Source organism: Danio rerio, chromosome 24, assembly GCF_049306965.1.
Source record: "Danio rerio strain Tuebingen ecotype United States chromosome 24, GRCz12tu, whole genome shotgun sequence".
In the NCBI taxonomy this organism is placed as follows: Eukaryota; Metazoa; Chordata; class Actinopteri; order Cypriniformes; family Danionidae; genus Danio; species Danio rerio.
In genome coordinates, this window is record NC_133199.1 from 37963419 (window position 1) to 37983985 (window position 20567).

Genomic DNA, 20567 nt, shown 5'->3' on the forward strand with positions numbered 1-20567 from the left:
ATTTAGGAAGAAATGTCAATTAGTAAAAGAATATATGCTAATAAAACGTATCTAACCTATGCTCTTACTCAATGCTACAATAAATTAAATAAGTAAATACTTCAGTATTAAAATATTTAAATCTAAACCTCTAAATAACAAAAAAAAAAGAGAAATGTTAATTAGTAAAAATCGATGCTAAAGCTGATCAAATCTATGCTCTTCTTTATTGTTAATTTAATTTAAATAATTAAACACGTTAGTATAACAATATCAACAGTAATTAAAAAAAGCATTCTAAATAAAATATTTAATATCTCTAATTACTTGTGTGTAATTTAAAAATGGAAATGGTAACCAATGTGAATGCAGAAGAATATATTTAATTTTATTATACCTTAATTTTCAAGGAAAACAAGATTATCAACACAATGATATTAACAGATACATTTTTCAAAATAAAATGTACATTTCATCTCACTAAAATCTTTTCATTTAAAAAAGAAAAGGTTCAAATACTTTCAGTCTGGAGTTTAGGGAAATAAAAACACTATTTAAAAACTGTTTACCAACACTGATTTTACAATGATGATAAAACTAAACACACAGAACTTTCTTTTAAAAAAAATTCAATATGCTACAATATGACAGAGCACCAAATGAATTTCTGTGTTCAAAATAACTTGTAGTGACATATACTAAGTACAGTATTTTATTTATGTCCATTAGATCGTTGTCTCTTTATGAGTTCTGCATACAATCCTCCTTTGCTCAGTAATTCCAGATGTGTTCCAGCCTTTAAAAACACAAAAACAATAAATTAAAAATTCAGCTTTAAAAATCACAGAAATAAATTAAATTTAAACTACTTTCAAATTAGAAAACTGATATTTTATATTGCAATAACATTTCACAATTTTTTTTACCTCTATTTTACTGTGTAATTAGCTTATTTTAAAACATTAAAAAAATTATACTGACTCCAAAATTGTTCCACCATGTTTTCGGACATGCTCAGAAGCTCACAATGCAAACCAATGCAAATCACCACAGAAAAAGCTGACTATTTTATAGTAGTGCTTTTTGAAAAACAGGTTACAAACGCAAAGTATTCAGCTTAATGTGACATTTGAAGGCTTAACAAGGTTAAATGGTTTAATTAGGCAATTTAGGGTAATTAGGTAAGTCATTGTATAACGATGCTTTGTTCTGTAGACTATCGAGAAAAAAACTGCTTAAGGGGGCTAATAATAAAATCATATCTTAAAATGATTTTTAAAAATAATAAAAACTGCATTTATTCTAGCCAAAATAAAACAAATAAGACTTTCTCCAGAAAAAAAAAAACATTATAGCTAATACTGTGAAAAATGTAATGCTCTGTTAAACATAATTTGGGAAATATTTGAAAAGAAAAAAAAAATCATAATTTTGACTGTATATGATACAATAAACCTATAGAAAGCAATTTGATTCAGGTTCCACAAATTCCGAGAATACATTGCTTTGTAACCACACATTCCCTTTGTCTATTAGTAGAGTGTTTCCTGACCTCAACGATGCGTCCGTTGCTCATGACGCAGATGAGATCGGCTGCTTGTATAGTGCTGAGCCGGTGGGCGATGATCAGAACAGTGCGTCCTGTCGTGGCTCTGTCCAACGCCTCCTGAACCACACGCTCAGACTCTGCGTCCAGCGCACTCGTGGCCTCGTCCAGGATTAAAATGCTGGGGTTTTTGACCAGTGCTCGTGCGATCGCTATCCGCTGCTTCTGCCCTCCTGATAGAGTCACTCCACGCTCACCTGGAAAGATGACCACGTTCAATGGAAAAACATGTTGAAATTAAAACTTTTTTTTCATAAAATAGGCTCATTTGACAGCTCCCCTAGAGTTAAACAGCTGAGTTTTATCATTTTTTTTAATCAATTCAGCCATTCTCTATTCTCTGGGGTTTTAGCTTAGCAATTTTAGCTTAACTTAGCATAGATCATAGAATTAGATTAGACCATTAGCATCTCACTCCAAATAAGAAAAAAGACAAATGGATGGACGGATGGATTGATAGAAAATAATAGACGGATGGATGGACAGACTGACGGATGGACAGATGAATAGATAGACAGACAGACAAAGAGAGAGATAGATAGACAGACAGCCAGCCAGACAAAGAGAGATAGATAGACAAACATACAGACTGACTGACAAATAACCAGACACACAGGACATGACAGACAGACAGACAGATACAGACAGACTGACAAATAACCAGACACACAGGACATGACAGACAGACAGCCAGACAGAGACAGACAAACAGACTGACTGAAAAATAACCAGACACACAGGACATGATTGACAGACAGACATACAGACAGACAGACAGACAGACAAATAACCAGACACACAGGACATGATTGACAGACAGATAGACAGACAGACATACAGACAGACAGACAGACTGACTGACAAATTACCAGACACACAGGACATGATAGACAGACAGACAGACAGATGGATGGATAGAAAGATGAATAGAACAAGGGACAGTTGGAACAATATATAGATGGATAGAATAATAGATGGATGGAAAGAATGATGAACAGAACAATAAATAGGTGGATAGACAGAACGACAGATGGATGGACAGATCAATAGATAGATGAATGGATGGATTTGCTGTCGTACCATGGCACCAATGATATTATGCAGCACTGTTACCTAGTTGAGGATTATTTTCAGACACTGTGTAATATCATTGCACCTGCTGCAGGCATGGTACAACATTTTTGGGTGAACTGTCCCTTTAAGAAAAAAAAAAAGTTATGATAATCTTTTCATTTCCTGATTTTTCTTTTACAGTGCTTACCAACCACTGTGTTATATCCGTCAGCGAATCCTGTGATGAAATTATGAGCATTGGCTTGTTTTGCGGCAGACACCACCTCAGCGTCTGTGGCACTGGGCTTTCCAAACCTGATATTCTCCATCACTGAGGTACCAAACAGTACAGGCTCCTGCAATCAAGACAACACAGAATCACATTCATGGTATATTTCATACACATGTATACAGAGATGATGAAATATTTATTAAGATTCAATTGAGAGAGAGAGAGACAGAGAGTATATAGAGTAGAAATAGAGAAGTATATTTACCTGACTGATAAACCCGATGACATGTCCTCTTAACCAGGACGGGTCCAGTGTTCTGATGTCCAGCCCATCCAGCATCACCACTCCACTGCTGGGGTCATAAAAGCGCTCCAGTAAAGCGGCCACTGTGGACTTACCTGGATACATAGAGGGAAGAAATTACTAATATGATCATACGTCTAAGGTTATATTCATTTGTGATTGATTGTGTGACAGTAAACAGATAGATCAAGCAAAAAAATAAACAAAATAATGATGGATGGACGGACGGAATACGAGTATATAAAACAGAAATAAAATAAAAAGATATTTTACAACATCAAATCAAAAAATAAAAGAACGATAGAGTGAGTGACAGACAGACAGACAGACAGACAGACAGACAGATAGACAGACAGATAGACAGATAGATAGTCAACTGATGATGGATGGTTGCAGGGGCGCCGCTGGCTGATACAGGCCACATGAGAAGTTTGTTTGTTGTGGATGAAAGTGAAGAGCGGGGGTTGGGGGTTTGGGGTCACGAACAAAAGTGAAGAGTGAGGGGGGTGTTGGTGTTGATATAGATAGATGAATAGATAGACAGAGAGACAGACACATTCGATATTTTACAACAACATTAGATCAAAAAATAAACTGATATAATGATAGATAGACAGAACAATAGATAGAATGATGAAATAGATAGAAAAATAGATAGATGGAGAGATGGACGAACAGACAAACAGATGAATAGATGGACGATAGAATGTGATGGATGGATGGATAGATGGATGTATAGAATGTGATGAATGGATGGATAGATGGATGTATAGAATGTGACGGATGGATAGATGGATGGAACAAGATAGCGATAGATAGTCAGACAGACAGACATATGGATAGACAGATGGAAAAACGGATGGATGGATTGATAAATGGATGAATAGAATGTTATAGATGGATGGAAGGATGGATGAACGAATAGAATGTGATAGATGGATGAAAGGATGGATGAACGGATGGATGGATGGATAGATAGATAGATAGACAGATAGATAGATAGACAGATAGATACAGAAGAACGGACAAATAGATAATTAGATGGATGGATAGAATGTGATGGATGGATGGATGGAACAAGATAGCGATAGTCAGATAGACAGACATATGGACGGACAGATGGAAAAACGGATGGATGGATTGATAAATGGATGAATAGAATGTTATGGATTGATGGATAGATGGACAGATAGATAGATAGATAGATAGATAGATAGATAGATAGATAGATAGATAGATAGATAGATAGATAGATAGATAGATAGATAGATAGATAGATAGATAGATAGATAGATAGATAGATAGATAGATAGATAGATAGATAGATAGATAGACAGAGAGACAGATAGATAGACAGAGAGACAGACAGACAACCTCCTCCTGACTCTCCAACAATAGCCACAGTTTTGCAGGGAGGCAGAGTCAAGCTGAAGTGTTTGAGGATCTGGTTTCCTGGTCTTGTTGGGTAACTGAGGAGCAAGCAGAAATAAACATCACATAACCCAGAATCAGCGTTTTAGAGCAAACACAGCTCTGTTTGCAGAGACAAATACCTGAAGCTGATATTCATAAAGTCAACTCTGCCCATCAGAGAGTCCAGAGGGATCCGTCCTCCTCCAGTGAGCGGAACAGAGGGGTCCAGAGCCAAATACTCAAACACTCGAGCCCCGGCACTCATCCCACGAACCATCTGACACCAGAAAACACCAAACATCAGGTTATACTGAATACAGATTGATGACAGTATTCACAGTTTATCAATCAATTAGGGTTTAAGTCTAGATGGGATACAGCTGCGGATACGCACAATATAGCATCATTTCTGTGACACTGTACAACAATAATTAATATTTTTACATTACTGTGATGGTTGGGTTTAGGGTTGGGTAGACGTTAATAAAATACAATTTATTAGGTAATTTATTAAATGCTATAAATAATACTCTGTAAAATGACAATTTTTTTTTAATCAATCATTTTTGGCCGGTTTTTCACCTTTATTGGACAGGAAAGTAGAGAGTATTGACAGGAAAGCGTGGGAAGCAGAGAAAGGGGAAGGATCAGCATAGGACTGCGAGGCGGGAATCGAACTCGGGTCGCCGTGAGCACCAGAGTTATTGTGTCGACACACTAACCACTACACCACTGGCGCCGACATAATTACTTTTTTTACATTACTGTGTTAGGGTTGGGGTAGGGTAAGGGTTAGACGTTAATACAATACAATTAATGGGTAATTTAATAAAAATATAAATAATTCTTGTTAACTTCCGACTGCAACAGTATCCTTATCTAGCAACAACTCAGTTTAAGGACTCTTTTTTATTTTCGGGTTTCTCAGCAGCAGAAGTCGTCATAGTTGGTAAACTTAGAGTGCAGTGAATGTGAGATGACAAGAAATAGATTTTTTACAATCCTCTTTGCTAAAATAACAATGTTATCAAGACTTTCGGAAAAGGAAAAAATAAGCCAGGAGAGAGAAAAAGCAGAGAACACTTTGCATAAGCGATAATTGTTTTTAACAATTTGATGCAAAAATTATGTAATGCAGAGTATAGCTTTACAAATATACAAGCTTTTAAATATTAATCTATATAATACTAATCTAAATATTAAAAACTTTTAAGGAATATATATATATATATATATATATATATATATATATATATATATATATATATAAAAATTGAAGTCAAAATTATTAGCCCCCCTGAATTATTAGCCCCCTAATTTCTGTTTAACGGAGAGAAGACTTTTTCAACACATTTCTAAACATAATAGTTTTAATAACTCATTTCTAATAACTGATTTATTTTATCTTTGCCATGATGATAAATAATAAAAAGTAAATAATATTTGACTATATATATTTTTCAAGACACTTCTATACAGCTTAAAGTGACATTTAAAGGCTTAACTAGGTTAGTTAGGTTAACTAGGCAGGTTAGAATAATTAGTAAAGTTATTGAACAAAGATGGTTTGTTCTGTAGACTACTAAAAAAATATAGAGCTGAAAGGGGCTAATATTATTGACCTTAAAATGGTGTTTAAAAAAATTGAAAACTGCTTTTATTCTAGCCGAAATAAAACAAATAAGACTTTCTTCAGAAGAAAAAATATTTTCAGACATACTGTGAAAATTTCCTTGCTCTGTTAAACATCATTTGGGAAATATTTAAAAAAGAAAATAAAATCAAAGGGGGGGTTAATAATTCTGACTTCAACTGTATATGGTATAATAACATTTCTACAAATTTTCAAAGAACAACAATGTCATTCAGAACTTCTTTATTTTTCAGAAAACATCAATTGGTCAGAATATCTGATAACCAAATATCGATTTTATAAAACACTGCTACTGCATCTAAATATTTATATATTGCTCTAAACATTTTACATTTCATTTTAAATGTGTTCACAGAATAAAACAAAAATTTTACACAAACACATCAATATAAATCTGGAGACACTGAGAATATTTAAGTGGTATTCATATGGACATACATACGGGGAAAAATGCTTCACTCACCTGTCCAAACAGAATTGAAATGCTGGCAAGAGATCTAGAGAGGAAAATGTGAAGTGATTCTATTACTTATCATGTTTTCAGCAAGACTTTTCTGCAGGTTCAGTAGGATGTTTATGCAGGAAAATGTTTCAATTAAAGGGATAGTTCACCCAAAAATAAAAATTCTGTCACTATTTACTCTTCCTCTTTCTCTCTACGAGTTTCTTTCTTCTAATAAACACAAAAGAAGATATTTTGAATAACGCTGAAAACCTGTAACCACTGACTTCAATAGTATGTCCTTTTTCTACCACGGAAATCAATGGTTACAGGTTTCTAACATTCTTCAAAATATCTTCTTTTGTGTTAAACAGAAGAAAGAAACTCATTAAAGTTTGACCACCAAATTAAAGTGCATTTTATTTTTTGGGGTGAGCTATCCCTTTAAGTTTCCTCGTTTCATTCTCACCTCTGCACTGTTTGCGAGGCGACCAAAAATGACATCAGATCGCCGGGTGACAGGTCATCACGGGCCATCAAAGACCCACCGGCAAAAATGGTGCCCAGAACAATACCTGTTGCAGAACAAAATAAAGTACATAACAAAAGGATAAGCACACAAAGTAAACATTGTTGAGTGTGATGTCATGCAAAGCGGCTACCGAGTCCAAGCGCTCTATTAAACTGTATGGGGAGGCTCATCAAATGGTAATAATAAACGTTTATAAAGTGCTGTAATACTTTCGAAAATCACAATCGCAATATACAGCAGGGAAAATAAGTATTGAACACGTCATGGATTTCCTGGGAATAACATTTCTAAATGAGCTGTGGACTTGAAATTAAATCAGATTGTGGTAAAAATACAAACATAAAATAAAACAAAAAATCTTGATGGTTCTGCGGGTCTCGTCTATCAAAACTGTAAATCTTTATTTTGTATTTTCTATTGGATTCAAGTCAGGTGAATGGCTGGGCCATTCTATAGCTTGATTTTCTTTCTCTGAAAGCATTTGAGAGCTTCCTTGGCTGTGTTTTGGATCATTGTCTTGCTGAAATGTCCACCCTGGTTTCATCTTCATCCTCCTGCTAATGTAGATGTTGGACTGAAGCAGCTGATATTTATTTACAATGATGAAGGGCAGAAGACTGCTGAAGAACTACTGACAGATTTCAGCTGCTGTCTGGGCTTTCCCCGCCTTTCTACACCTTCCTTCATGTGTTCAATACTTTTCCCTGCATTATTTAATTTTATTACAGACAACTCCATTTGTAAACTAATTAGATTTGCTTTCTTTTCACTTATGGATTTCTTTGGTTGTTGTCAACATCCACAGAAAAATTTCAAGTCAACGACACCTTAAGAAATATGTTTGAGAAAAATGATGACGTGTTCAAAACTGATTTTCCCCAGTGTATAGATCAATGCATAATATCAGATGGCCAGAAAGTGATCAATTTTTTATTAATTGTTAAAATATTGGAGTAATGTAATGCAGTATGTCCAGTGACTTGTACACCATGACTTTATCTAAAATCCACTTTAATGTGTGATACAATAGGTCTTAAAAGTGGATATAAACAAATATTTTCAATTCAAATGAGTCGAGGCTTGGACCCGTATTTCCATACGTCACGACTTAACTTAAATGTCAATCAGTAAAATTGCATCATTACTCACAGTTGAGGACAATATTAGACAAGCCCTGAAATACAGCAATGCCTGTGCCCAGTGTTTCATTCATGGCAGCTGATTTCTGGACCTCAGCAGCATACATCCTGAGGGAGGAGGAGGAGGACAGCAGAACTGTTAAGCATGAATGTTCTGATTATTTTTAATTTCCTGAAAATATCATCATCTTTTGTATGTTTAGTTTGATGCACCAAATTATTTTTTTTAATTTTAATTTAAAGTTTGGTTTAAATTGATTGCATTTGATGCATTTTTAGTGACAAAAGCTGTTTTTTTTTGGTACTCTAAAGCAGATATTTCCCTCAAAGTCAACACACACAAAAAAAAAATGTCCTCTTACTCTAGTTCTCGGTCCTCCATAGCAAACGCTCTCACTGTCCGCACGTTACCAAGAGCCTCATCGGCCACTCCTGTAGCTTTAGCAACCTGTAAGAGAAAAAAGAAAGACACTTTTCGTACAAATAGGAATAAAAGTAGTGTCTTTTCTCAGGGTTTGTTACCTGCTCCTGTGCTTTCCTGGAGAGTTTACGAAGAAAAGAGCCGATGAGAGCTCCAGCCCCAACCAGACATGGCAGAACCACCACGGTCAGACCAGTGAGTTTGGGAGAGATGAAGTACAGCGAGACAAAACAGCCCACTGTCTGTGTGGCACTGCGCAAACCCTGAAAAACAGCATTAAAGGTGCTGTATGTAAGTATTTGACTCTTCCAAAGCATGTAAATGCCATAATATGTGTGCAGATATTTAAGAAACATGCTAAGAAAACATTCTTGTTAAAGTCAGATATTCTGCTTTGAAAATGAGTTTTCCATGCCGGAACACTATGTTTGTTTTGGTTCTTTTAGACTGCCCAATGCCAGTTTAGCCAATTATATTTCAGCACCCCGGGTTGCCTTGGTGGAAAACAGCATATTTTATTCATGTAGTCAGTCAGAAAGGCTCTAAAAACATGTGTCTGTGACCGAAATGCGACCTCTGGTGGACAATAGCAGACTCCAAAATGAGATGCAGATTCAGAGTTCCACATGAGGCTATTAATTAGCAAATAATATAAATATTGCGAATATAAACATTGGGTTAGCACATTACATTGTAACCCTGAGTCCAAACAACACGCTAATAGAGGAGATTTACAGTGATAAGCAATTTGGCTGTTTGCACCAGACGAAACAACAGAAATTTAAATACAGCCTTTCAGAAGCACAGAATAGTACACTTGTTGCACTACAACAAAATGGTAAGGTTTATAATCTAATTAATACATATTAAACCTCTTTAACATTATTGAATATAGATGCTGAATCACTGATATGTGTTGGCTAGAATGCAGTCACAGTTTTAAAGTTCAATTTCACACAGTTTATTTTATTTTTTATTTTCAAGATCTGAGGTGAACTATCTGCTGCTGCTTACAGTATATGGCAATAAATGACATGTAAAATGTCATTCAAATTCACATTGTTAGCATTTAGCACTGAATAAAGCACATGAGGTGTTCCTGAGGTAAACTGTCAGTTTTTTTTGTTGTTCAGCAGCAAGAAATAGAAGCCGTTTCTAATACTTAAATTTCAGGTGTTGGTTAGAACAAAATCTTTTTTTTAATATGCAAAATATTCCTTCTATCGTGTGTCGTTGCTTTATTTACGTAGAACACAACTTAAATCAGCCCTAAATAGGCTCGATAGTCAGGCACACTGTTGGTCCTCAATCGAGAGGGTGCTCGCTGCAGAGCCATTTGAGGAGAGCTGAGCTCCAGCGAGGGGGAGCATGAGCTGTCGCTCCTCCTCCTGTAAGCTGTTTTAATGCGTACAGCAACCCCACCCCTAACCCTACCCCCAGTGACATCTCTCGTAGAAGAAGTGCAAAAAAGGTGGAGCTCAAGCTTAAGCTCCCCCTCGCTGGAGCTCAGCTCTCCTCAAATGGCTCTGCAGCGAGCACCACTTGCCTCAATCTGGCAACCTGTGCTTGCGTTTGTTTTGATCCAGGAGTGCAATACCAAGTTCAACCACTGGGAGTCAGACTACCATACTGCACCTTTAAGGTCAAGATTAATCCCATTAGAGCCATTTATTCTAGCGTGTGGTGCTTCACAAGTACTGTTGAAAGCAAAATGATAAGCCCCACTGTGCAACATTTATTCTTTCTCAAATATTTATCAGATTAAGAAGAATTTCAAAGTATTTCAAAGTCTTATTTGTTTTATTTCAGCTAGAACTAGCTCTTTAAATGAGTAAGCTTTTCCTTCTTGATTAATCAAAGGGGTTTTCTACTTGTGTAAGAAAGTCAGCAGCTTCTGGCACTTGGAGAATAAAAAAAAAACACATGCATGTACAGGCAACACAAAATTAATACTTCTTGGCTCCTGATGATAAGTTGAAGTCATGGAAAATTAATTAGGCTGTGGATTAATGTTTTAAATAATGCTCAGTTTCTTCCACATAGGATTTTGCTTCACAAAACCTCAGTTTATTGTCAGGAGTTATTGGTATTCATTTAGTTTTGCCTTTCTTTACTCTCAAAGTGATGTTAGTTTTCATTTTATGTATCACTAACGACCACAATTTGAGCTAAAAGCCTTTCATTGTCTACTAAAGAAAAAACTTCATCACATTAATACTGATGAAAAACATATATACGTCATACACACATACGCATAGCCACAAAACAAAGCATGCAAACTGATGCCTGAAATGTCTTACCTGAGAAATAACCAGCTTAAAAGAAGATTTAAACTCCTGGATGTCCGATGTCAAGCGATTGACCAGCTGACCAGTCTTGTTTGCATCAAAAAATGCTATGTCTTGTCTGTAGAGGGACATTTAGGCCGACAATTAGCCAAAATATCAGGATTTCTGACATGCTCTTTAACAAATGTAGCTTTTATTTCCTAAAAATAGTAGTACAAACCGAAGTAAGGATGTGAAGAGAGTCGTCCTCATGTCTGCAGCCACTCTTTCTCCAACTCTAGACAGAAGAATGATGTAGCCACTGGTCAACAGACCCTGAAAGATGAAAATAAAAAATATAAAAAGCTTTTATATATATATTTATTTTAAACATTCAGGGTGAGTAATTTTTTTTCAAGTGTATGAAAGACACTATGTTAACAAAGGCTGAATTTACTTGATTAAAATACATATAAACAGTGATGTAGTGAAATCCCTCTTTTTATTTGACATATGCGTAAGAGGCTAAATTATCATATGCAATTGTTTTCTATGACAAAACATGTCTTTTTGACTCAAGAAGGCCCATACTGACTCCAAAGGCAGATACTGATAAGATCAGGGTATGTGGACTTGAGGTTTTACGATAAGGTCACATGTTGATTGGTCAGTTTGAAAGGGCCTACTCACACTATGCCATCCGTACCGTGCCCAGGCCCGTTTCCCAGATCGTTTGAGAAGTGTGAGTGCGCTGAATCGGGCTCAAGCACGGTTCACTTGGCCGGCCCTGACCCGGTTGGAGGGTGTGCCTGAGCGCGATTCACTATGGCTTTGGCACGGTACGCTTGTGTGTGAGTGCAAAACGCGCCAAAGCCCAAAACTGAAAGCGAGACGTGACTTTTAAGGGGCTGTTTCATATGGATTTATTAACCATTCTTACTGTTTAGTGAACGCAAACTGCCATAGTTTGTTACTGGATAACAAACGACTGAAACGATATAACTAGAGAAATCTCCACTGTGCTGCTGAGTGAGAAAGCGATTCTCACTGAACAGCGCAGCAGCGATGACGCAAGCGTGCCGAGGCCCGTTTGTGGTGTGAGTGCGGGCTGTCGAGGGAGACAAGCGTGCTTTGGCCCGGTTCGAGGCAACTGTACCTAGTGTGAGTACGGCCTAAGTCTCATGGTCAAGAAAGATACAAAATAGGTGTAAAACTGCTCGGTTTCTTTTTCCTGGCCTCTTTTCCATCTCTGCGCTTTCCTGCTCTGCTCCTCTCCTCCTCTGGAGCCTTTCTTCTCTGACTTTACTGCAATCAGGCTATCTTCTGGGCCTGCGCTCTTTGTCTCTCTCTCCCTCCCCCGTGTCTCTTCTTCTACCTCTAGTAACTTTAATTTTACATTTAAGCGGGTACAATTTATATCATATGTTTTACCATTTCCTATTTTATCATTTTATACAGTTATTTTGTAATTCAGTTGTAACCATAGAGAATTATTGTCATTAAATCATCTCATTTTCAAGCATTTGTGAATTACTTTTGATTTAATATCAACATTTATTTGTTCCATATTGCAATACAATACAATCACATATTATCAATGCTCTCCCACATTTTAAGTTATTATTACTGCTCTTATTTCTGTTTTTGATTGCAGTAGACTGGTGTGATTAGAATGTACAGTTTTTTGCCGTCATACTGATTACTTTTTAGTCACTCGGCAGAACTACAGTCCGAAAGGCTGTGGTTAAAACCCATTCCTACATAAGTGTTTTTGATTTAAATGCATTTTTGCAAATGTCATTTATTCCTGTGATTGCAGAATTTTCAGCATTATTACTATATAAGTAATAATACTATATAAGTCTTCAGTGTTTTATAATAATTCAGTACATTTTTTTGCAGGGTGATTCATACAATGTCAGTCAAGTGGCTATTGGTTTGTTTGTATGCGTTTATTTTTATTATTATTATTATTTTTGTAACTTTTTTTAAGGTTATCAAAATAATTATACAATGTGCTTTTACAGACATAGTCAAAGGCAAGTTTTACAAAAAATGTGCAATAGGTTGTAGAAATTATAGTAATCCTTAATAATAAGCCAACAGATAGTTGGAGGCAAGGGAGAAAAAAAATAAAAAATAAAAATAAAAATAAAAACGGGAAACATCATACCATCTACAGTACTAATATTGGCGACCAATAGTCACATAGTCTCTGGAAAGGCACATAAAACTACACTGCAAAAATGCTTTTCTTGCTTAGATTGTTTGTTTCTAGTCTAAATATCTAAAATTTCTTATATCAAGAAGCATATTCTAGACAAGCAAAACATGCCGTCTTGTTTTGAGAAATAATATGCCAATATAAAGTTTTATATTGAAATATTGAGTTTTCCCCTAAAACAAGCAAAATAATCTGCCAATTGGGTAAGCAAATTAATCTTGTTTTTTCTTTTGACGCACGATTATTTTGCTTACCCCATTGGTAGGTTATTTAGCTTGTTTTAAGGAAAAACTCACTTAATATTGGCATATTATTTCCTAAAACAAGACAATATGTTTAGCTTGTCTTGAAAATTCTTCTTGATTAAGGAATTTTTAGATATTTGGACTAGAAACAAGAAAAAAAAAATCTAAGTAAAAAAAGCATTTTTTTGCAGTGTAAATATATATTTTCCTCATCACAGCACATTCCTATAATATAAACATGTCATTTGAAAAAAAGAACATTAGAACAGAACAAAATAAAAAAAACAACAACAACAAAGTAACAAACAAACAATAAAAGACCATTCCCTGAGCCTCCGACAACCCTCCTCCACACACACACACACACACACACACACACACACACACACACACACACACACACACACACACACACACACACACACACACACACACACACACACACACACACACACACACACACACACACACACACACACACACACACACACACACACACACACACACACACACACACACACACACACACACACACACACACACACACACACACACACACACACACACACACACACACACACAAAAAACCTAATTGACACACAAAACCATTTCTCTCACATGTGAGGGCAGGTGATCTATAAAACGAGACCATATATTTTGAAAGCTCTGTATGTTGTCATTAAGCACAGCTGCAAGCCTCTCGTGGGGCAAAACTGCAAAAATCTCTCTGTACCATTGTTTCACAGTGGGGGGAGTGTTTTTTTATCCATCTAATAACGATGCATTTTCTTGCCACAAGTAGCAGTTTATCTAACAATTTATAACCTTTTGTGTCAAAGGGTCAATGACATTGCTTGTGTTTTAGAAGGGAGTCCTAAAAGAAAAAGACAGAGATCTTCTTTTTCATTTGATCTTACAAATTGTGCTGATTTCATACGCAAACAAAGTTCCAGAAGCTTGAAATGAGTCTGCACTTCCAGAAGCAATGAAAGTATGTCCCAAGCTCAGTATGACACTTAACACAAAGAGCTGCAAAGAGCTGGTATAGAGGGATCCATTTTATTCAATAAAACGGGCGTTATATGCAGCCTATGTAAAATCTTATATTGAGTCTCTCTAAGTCGATTACAAATTAAAGTGGATCTAATACGCCTCAAATCCTCTTGCCAGTTGTCATCTATATAAATATTACACAGGTCTTCCACCCATTTATTGACCACAGTGTTCATAAGTCCAGAGATATTGGAGTATAGAAAAGAATAAAATTTAGATGTAAAATGAACAGCATTTGTTGTGTTAGCAAGAAAACTTTCCAAACTATTAAGTGCTGATGTATCTGGTATTTGTTTTTGTTGTATGCGTTTATTTTTAATCTATATAAAAAAAATAATAATTAGCCTCTTTCACACATACAGACCTTTTCAGAAAATTACCAGCAATTTTTCAGAAAGGTCTGTAAGTGTGAACAGGCCCTTTTTGAAAATACAGGTAAATTCGTTCCGGCAATTTTCCGGAAAGAGAAGTTGTAACATTACCGGTAATTTGCCGGAATGCTGCGCTGTGTGAACGCAGGAGGAAGACTGCTGGAAAGAGCGCGTCCACATTTAGAACTCGCTGATGTGAGACGTCTACTTTAGCCAATCAGAACATTCGGGTGCATTCACATCCGCAATGTTTATGAAAATAAATTGAATATTTTTCAAGACACATTTAGCTGCTAGATGTTAGTCAGACAACGTTTATATGTCCTTCTTAATGCCAAAAAATTATCGATAAAATGCTTATAATAAGTCTCTGTTTGTTTACCTTCAAGCTCTGCTTCAGTTGCTTGACGCATGTGCACGTGAAGTGCTTCGATGAGCGCTGGCACACACACACGTACATCTCAACATGTGAAAGTGTTCCTCCACATGTTATCATCAAAGTTGTTTACAATACTTATACTTCACGCTTCTGCCTTTGGGTGTCTCTGGGATAAAGCAGCTGCATGAATAGTAAAGCTTAAAATAAATAAAAGCGAAGCCATCAACAAAAACCTGACCCCCTTCTATGTTTACAAATACAATCACAGCCATTAAAATGTCATTTCTGGTTAATGTATTTCGGAATGGATGTGTGAATGATCCTTTCTGGAAAAATTCCGGAACGTCCGTGTCTGTGTGTACAGAGCTTTTATGAATTTACAGGTAAAGTCGTACTGGAAATTTTCAGAAAGGGGCTATTTTTTGAAAGGGGCTATAGACAGCCACTACATTAATCATGAATCAACCAAAAATCAATGAAAAACTAAATAATTTTGGAGTGAAATATCCCTTTAGCAAAACATAGTATTGTTATCATCATCAACATTGAAACCAGTGCTGCTTAATATATTTAAAGGGCAGCTATGATGAAAATCAACTGTTGTAAGCTGTTTGGACAGAACTGTCTGTAGATATAGTGTGGCCACAGTCATATTGGAGTGATATAAACCCAACAAGTCTCTTCCTGATGTTAAAATATGATCCATATCCCAGTGATTTTGAGGCCCACTGCAACGTGATGTAGGACTGTGGTTTTCCCGGCCCACCGAATTGATTAACAGGGGCCATGTTTTTATAATAACATGAATACACGTCTAAAGAACTTTTTTGCAAATAAACTGGGATTAAAATATTTGTTACAACTCTCTGCTAGTTTTAAAAGTTTAAAAACGGACGCACCACCTCGGCTGCATGGTGTCAGTAAACGATAATATGTGTGTGTGTGTGTGTGTGTGTGTGTTGCAAATGGCATTTGTGTGAGACTCATCATTTCAGAAAGGCTTGAATAGACTCCACACAAATATATCAAATAAACTTGGTATTTTTGACTAGTGACCTTATTTCAGCTTCATCCTCGTCTGTCTCTGTCACTGACTGCTGTTTATCTGACGTAACACATGAGAAGCAGGCATGCACGTGGGAGCGGTGGGCGGGGTGAAGCATTTCATTTGGATTTAAAGCCACAGGCTACAAAAAAAGCTACAGTGTACAGTATTCAGACACCAAAATGAGCATATTCTGGTGCATATTCTTATATCTGATGGGTATTTTGAGCTGAAACTTTACAGACACATTTTGGAGACACCAAAGGTTTATCTTACATCTTGTAAAAGGTGTAAAATAGATGCCCTTTAAATCAATACTTGGACAAAAAAAAAAAAAAACATGTACCTGTAGAGCATACAGTCCGAGCAGCTTGACAGCGGGAGCTTGAATATCTCTCATGTAATGACCTGCTTGTTCTCTCATGTGCCGGGCAACAACGTTCACCAGATCCCCCAACATTAGAGGAATCTGAATGTTAAGAGCTGCTGCTCCAAACGCAAGCTGAAAGAAGACACAGCAGACTATTAAATAGGCCTTTCAAGATTTTGAGAGTCTAATAGTTCTTGAGATCAAAAAATAAATACATTTGACAAGATTTTTGTGTATTTTTAAAGCAAAACACAACAATTTATATAAATAATGTGAGTTTTGAGAAGTGCCTTCAAAAAATCTGTCATTTTAGGCTGGAAAATTTGATTAAAATTGTGGCATGCAATCCGATTTCTTTTTTCATAATTAATATTTTTATAAATATGTTTACTTTTGCTTTGAGGTGAGATTTGTTTCTAACTATTTTCATTGGCAAAAGAGAAAAAAACTATTTTGTGTCTAAAACATAACTTTATATTAATTTGCTCAATTCATTCCTTCATTTTCCTTTGGCTTAGTCTCTATTTCAGAAGTAGCCACAGCAGAATGACCCGCCAACTATTCCAGCATGTGTTTTATGCAGCAGATGCCCTTCCAGCCACTATCCACTCATTCACACACATACACTACAGCAAATTCACCTAGAGCGCATGTCTTTAGACTGTGGGGGAAACTGGAGCAACCGGAGGAAACCCACGAGAGAACATGCAAACTCCACACAGAAAATGCCAACTGACCCAGCCGGGACTCAAACCAGAGACCTTCTTGCTGTAAGGCAACAGTACTAACCACTGAACTTAATTTGCTGAAATGTTGTAGAAAATCAATATTGGCTTTGCTGATATTCATAAAAAAGTGCACTCTTGCTTATGTAATATTACAAAACAATATTACATCTTATCACAGCCCATAGGAGATGGAAAAAATCCATTTAAAAAGATGTGTGTATTTTCACAGCATAACACAATAATTGAAGCAAATAATACCACACATTTTTTAGAAAAGCTTTCGCAAAGTCATTTTAGGCTGTAAATGAATATTTTTAAATTGTCTCTGCAAAATCCTGGAGAAACCGATATAGACTAAAAATGTATACTCTTATAAACCAAACTATCTAATAAGTAAAAAAAAAAAAAAACACAATTATTTTAGCAAATATGGATAACAAATAAAATATAGCGAAAGATTTATGCACAGGGACTTTTAATTTAGAATAAACCAGCTCAAGCGGTCCAGTAAATCAGTCATGCCATTATAAAATAGCAGCGTTTAAGATCTGATTGAGATACAATATAAGGTGGGTCTCACCAGACAAGAAGCACTGCACTAAATTACATTATTCTGCACCATGTCTTTAAAATACAGAATTTTTTTTTTACCACAGTATTTTCAATGGAGTTTTAGTGCTCGCCTTCTGCTCCTAATAGCACTTTCATGTAGTTTTAGTCTATTTAATAGATTATATTTAATTAAAATACATTGATGCTGTAAAAGTAACCTTGTGATACTGAAAATATTAACAAAAACCTTTCATCAGAAGTTTATCGGTGGCTGAAAAGTTTCGGTGGCTTTAAAATACAGAAATTTGTTTTACCACAGTATTTTCAATGGAGTTTCTGTGCTCTCCTTACGATGCCTTTCTACACTTAAACAACTAAATTAGTCTAATTAACTGATTATGTTTGAATTAAATGACATTATTGATGCGTTAAAAGGAACTGAAAAGGAATTGAAAAGTTTATTAGTGACTGAAAAACACTTTTAAAGAATCAAAACAGCTTTTATTCTAGCCAAAATAAAACAAAAAAGACTTTCTCCAGAAGAAAAAAAAATATTATAGGAAATACTGTGAAAAATTTCTTGCTGTTAAATTCCTTGCTTTTAATTCCTTCCTGTTAAACATCATTTGGGAAATATTTGAAAAAGAAAAAAACAATTGGCAGAAGGGCAATTATTTTACTTACCAGAATGGCTCCCATTAAAGCAAAAAGCTGTGGCCGAACAAACTCCCACAGGACAGCCCAGCTGAACTCCGGAATCTTTTCTTTCACCTGAACCTCCAGCGGGACTTTATTATTATTCACATCGGCTTCACAGTGAGCTGAAGGTCCGAGCAAACGTGCCGTCACTGTCAAAGCAGCAGGTCCGAGGATGAATTTGAGAGCAATGCTTGGTGGTCTGGGCTGCTGTCTGGATGTCAGACGCAGGAGTTTTTGAGCTTGTCTCCATACGCGGAGCACAGGAACGCCGACTGTCAACTGGGTTGATGGGATTTGAGAGCTGCTCCATGGTGCTGAGTGGTTTCCACGCCTGTAATACACGAGATAAAGAAAAAATACAGTGTTAGATGGTATTACTGAATGATCACAATGATATTACTGAATGATCACAATACTGTTGTGAAATATTCTTTATAGTTTAATATATACAGTTGAAGTCAAAATTATTAGTCCTGTGATGTCACTACTGTGATTTTTTATTTTTCTTATTTTCCAAATGATGTTTAACAGAGCAAGGAATTGTTCACAGTATTTCATATAATATTTTTCTTCTGGAGAAAGTCTTATTTGTTTTATTTTGGCTAGAATAAAAGCAGTTTAAATAAAAAAATAAATAAAATTACACACACACACACACACACACACACACACACACACACACACACACACACACACACACACACATATATATATATATATATATATATATATATATATATATATATATATATATATATATATATATGAGCAATTCCGTGCAAATGTCAACCTTGCCACGAAAATTTTTTTCGTTTTTACCAAAATACGGAAACCATTTCTGGGTTTTTTGTGTAAGCAAGTATTTTACAGTACTTTAAAAATACTCAAAAATGCATCTGTCAATGTTTTCAAACTATTCTATTTGATTTACCAAAGTCACACAAATGGTAATTTCACATGCGTCACATCCATAACAGAGAGATGTCACATCCATAACGACACTTTTTCCTCAGAAATGTGAAAATATTAAATAAAATAAAACCAAGCAATTTTGTTTTATAGAGAGCCGACTCTAATCCTTTTGATTAGCATTATTTCTTTTGGGTTGTGCAGTTTAATTCACATAATTTCTACAAAGTGTGTTGTATACTGTAAACTCGCAGACTTTTTTTGTCACATCCATAACGCATGCTTATTTTCCTCATTTAAAGTACAAAACACGTTTACAGATTGATATTTTTCTGCTCCCATAACTCTGTGGCTAGTTGCTTTAGAAAATATAATTAAATTTTTCAATATAATGTTAACATATACTCTCTGTCAATTTATGTGTTGAGTTTTTACTGCAAATGTCACATCCATATATATATATATATATATATATATATATATATATATATATATATATATACACACAATCATTAATAAGTCATAACTCACATTTTACATGCATAAAAAAAACTTCCTTACTTGACTACATATACAAGATTAGATTTATATGCAGACACAAATCAAATCTTAACACCTCAAACCAGTCCAAGGTGGAAATGTTTCGACTGTAAATTTAATGCCAGAATAACACATATAGAACGATACTAAATGTACCTATTGAGGTGTTGGAAGAGGAAATCTCTTGTTTTGTGGGAGCTCAGAAGTCGATCTGAAGTGACAGTTCCGCGAGTCAATCGACTGCAACGTGCAAAATGAAACATGTTTCAGAGGTGTTCAGAAACGACAGAGTGATGAAAACAAGAAAGATTGTTCTCCAGACTAAATGCATTCAAGGATTATCATGTACGCCGCCATGTTTACGCAATACAAACGTGCCCCCACACGTCACAGCTCAGTAAAAGTACGTT

General features: G+C 35.6%; 2 protein-coding genes across 2 annotated transcripts in view; both read right to left on the minus strand.

The window, feature by feature from the left end:
* The window catches only part of agap3 (ArfGAP with GTPase domain, ankyrin repeat and PH domain 3), a 985397-nt gene that overhangs the window by 285445 nt on the left and 679385 nt on the right, over nucleotides 1–20567 (minus strand). The window lies entirely within an intron of this gene.
* abcb8 (ATP-binding cassette, sub-family B (MDR/TAP), member 8) lies at nucleotides 344–20518 on the minus strand. The gene is given in 16 exon segments (NM_001017544.1): nucleotides 344–775; nucleotides 1532–1782; nucleotides 2847–2994; nucleotides 3136–3269; nucleotides 4549–4643; nucleotides 4728–4864; nucleotides 6705–6738; nucleotides 7153–7258; nucleotides 8365–8462; nucleotides 8717–8802; nucleotides 8877–9038; nucleotides 11076–11181; nucleotides 11284–11378; nucleotides 16706–16861; nucleotides 18694–19039; nucleotides 20314–20518. Coding segments are annotated over 16 exon segments (2145 nt in total). The 5' UTR covers nucleotides 20421–20518; the 3' UTR covers nucleotides 344–691.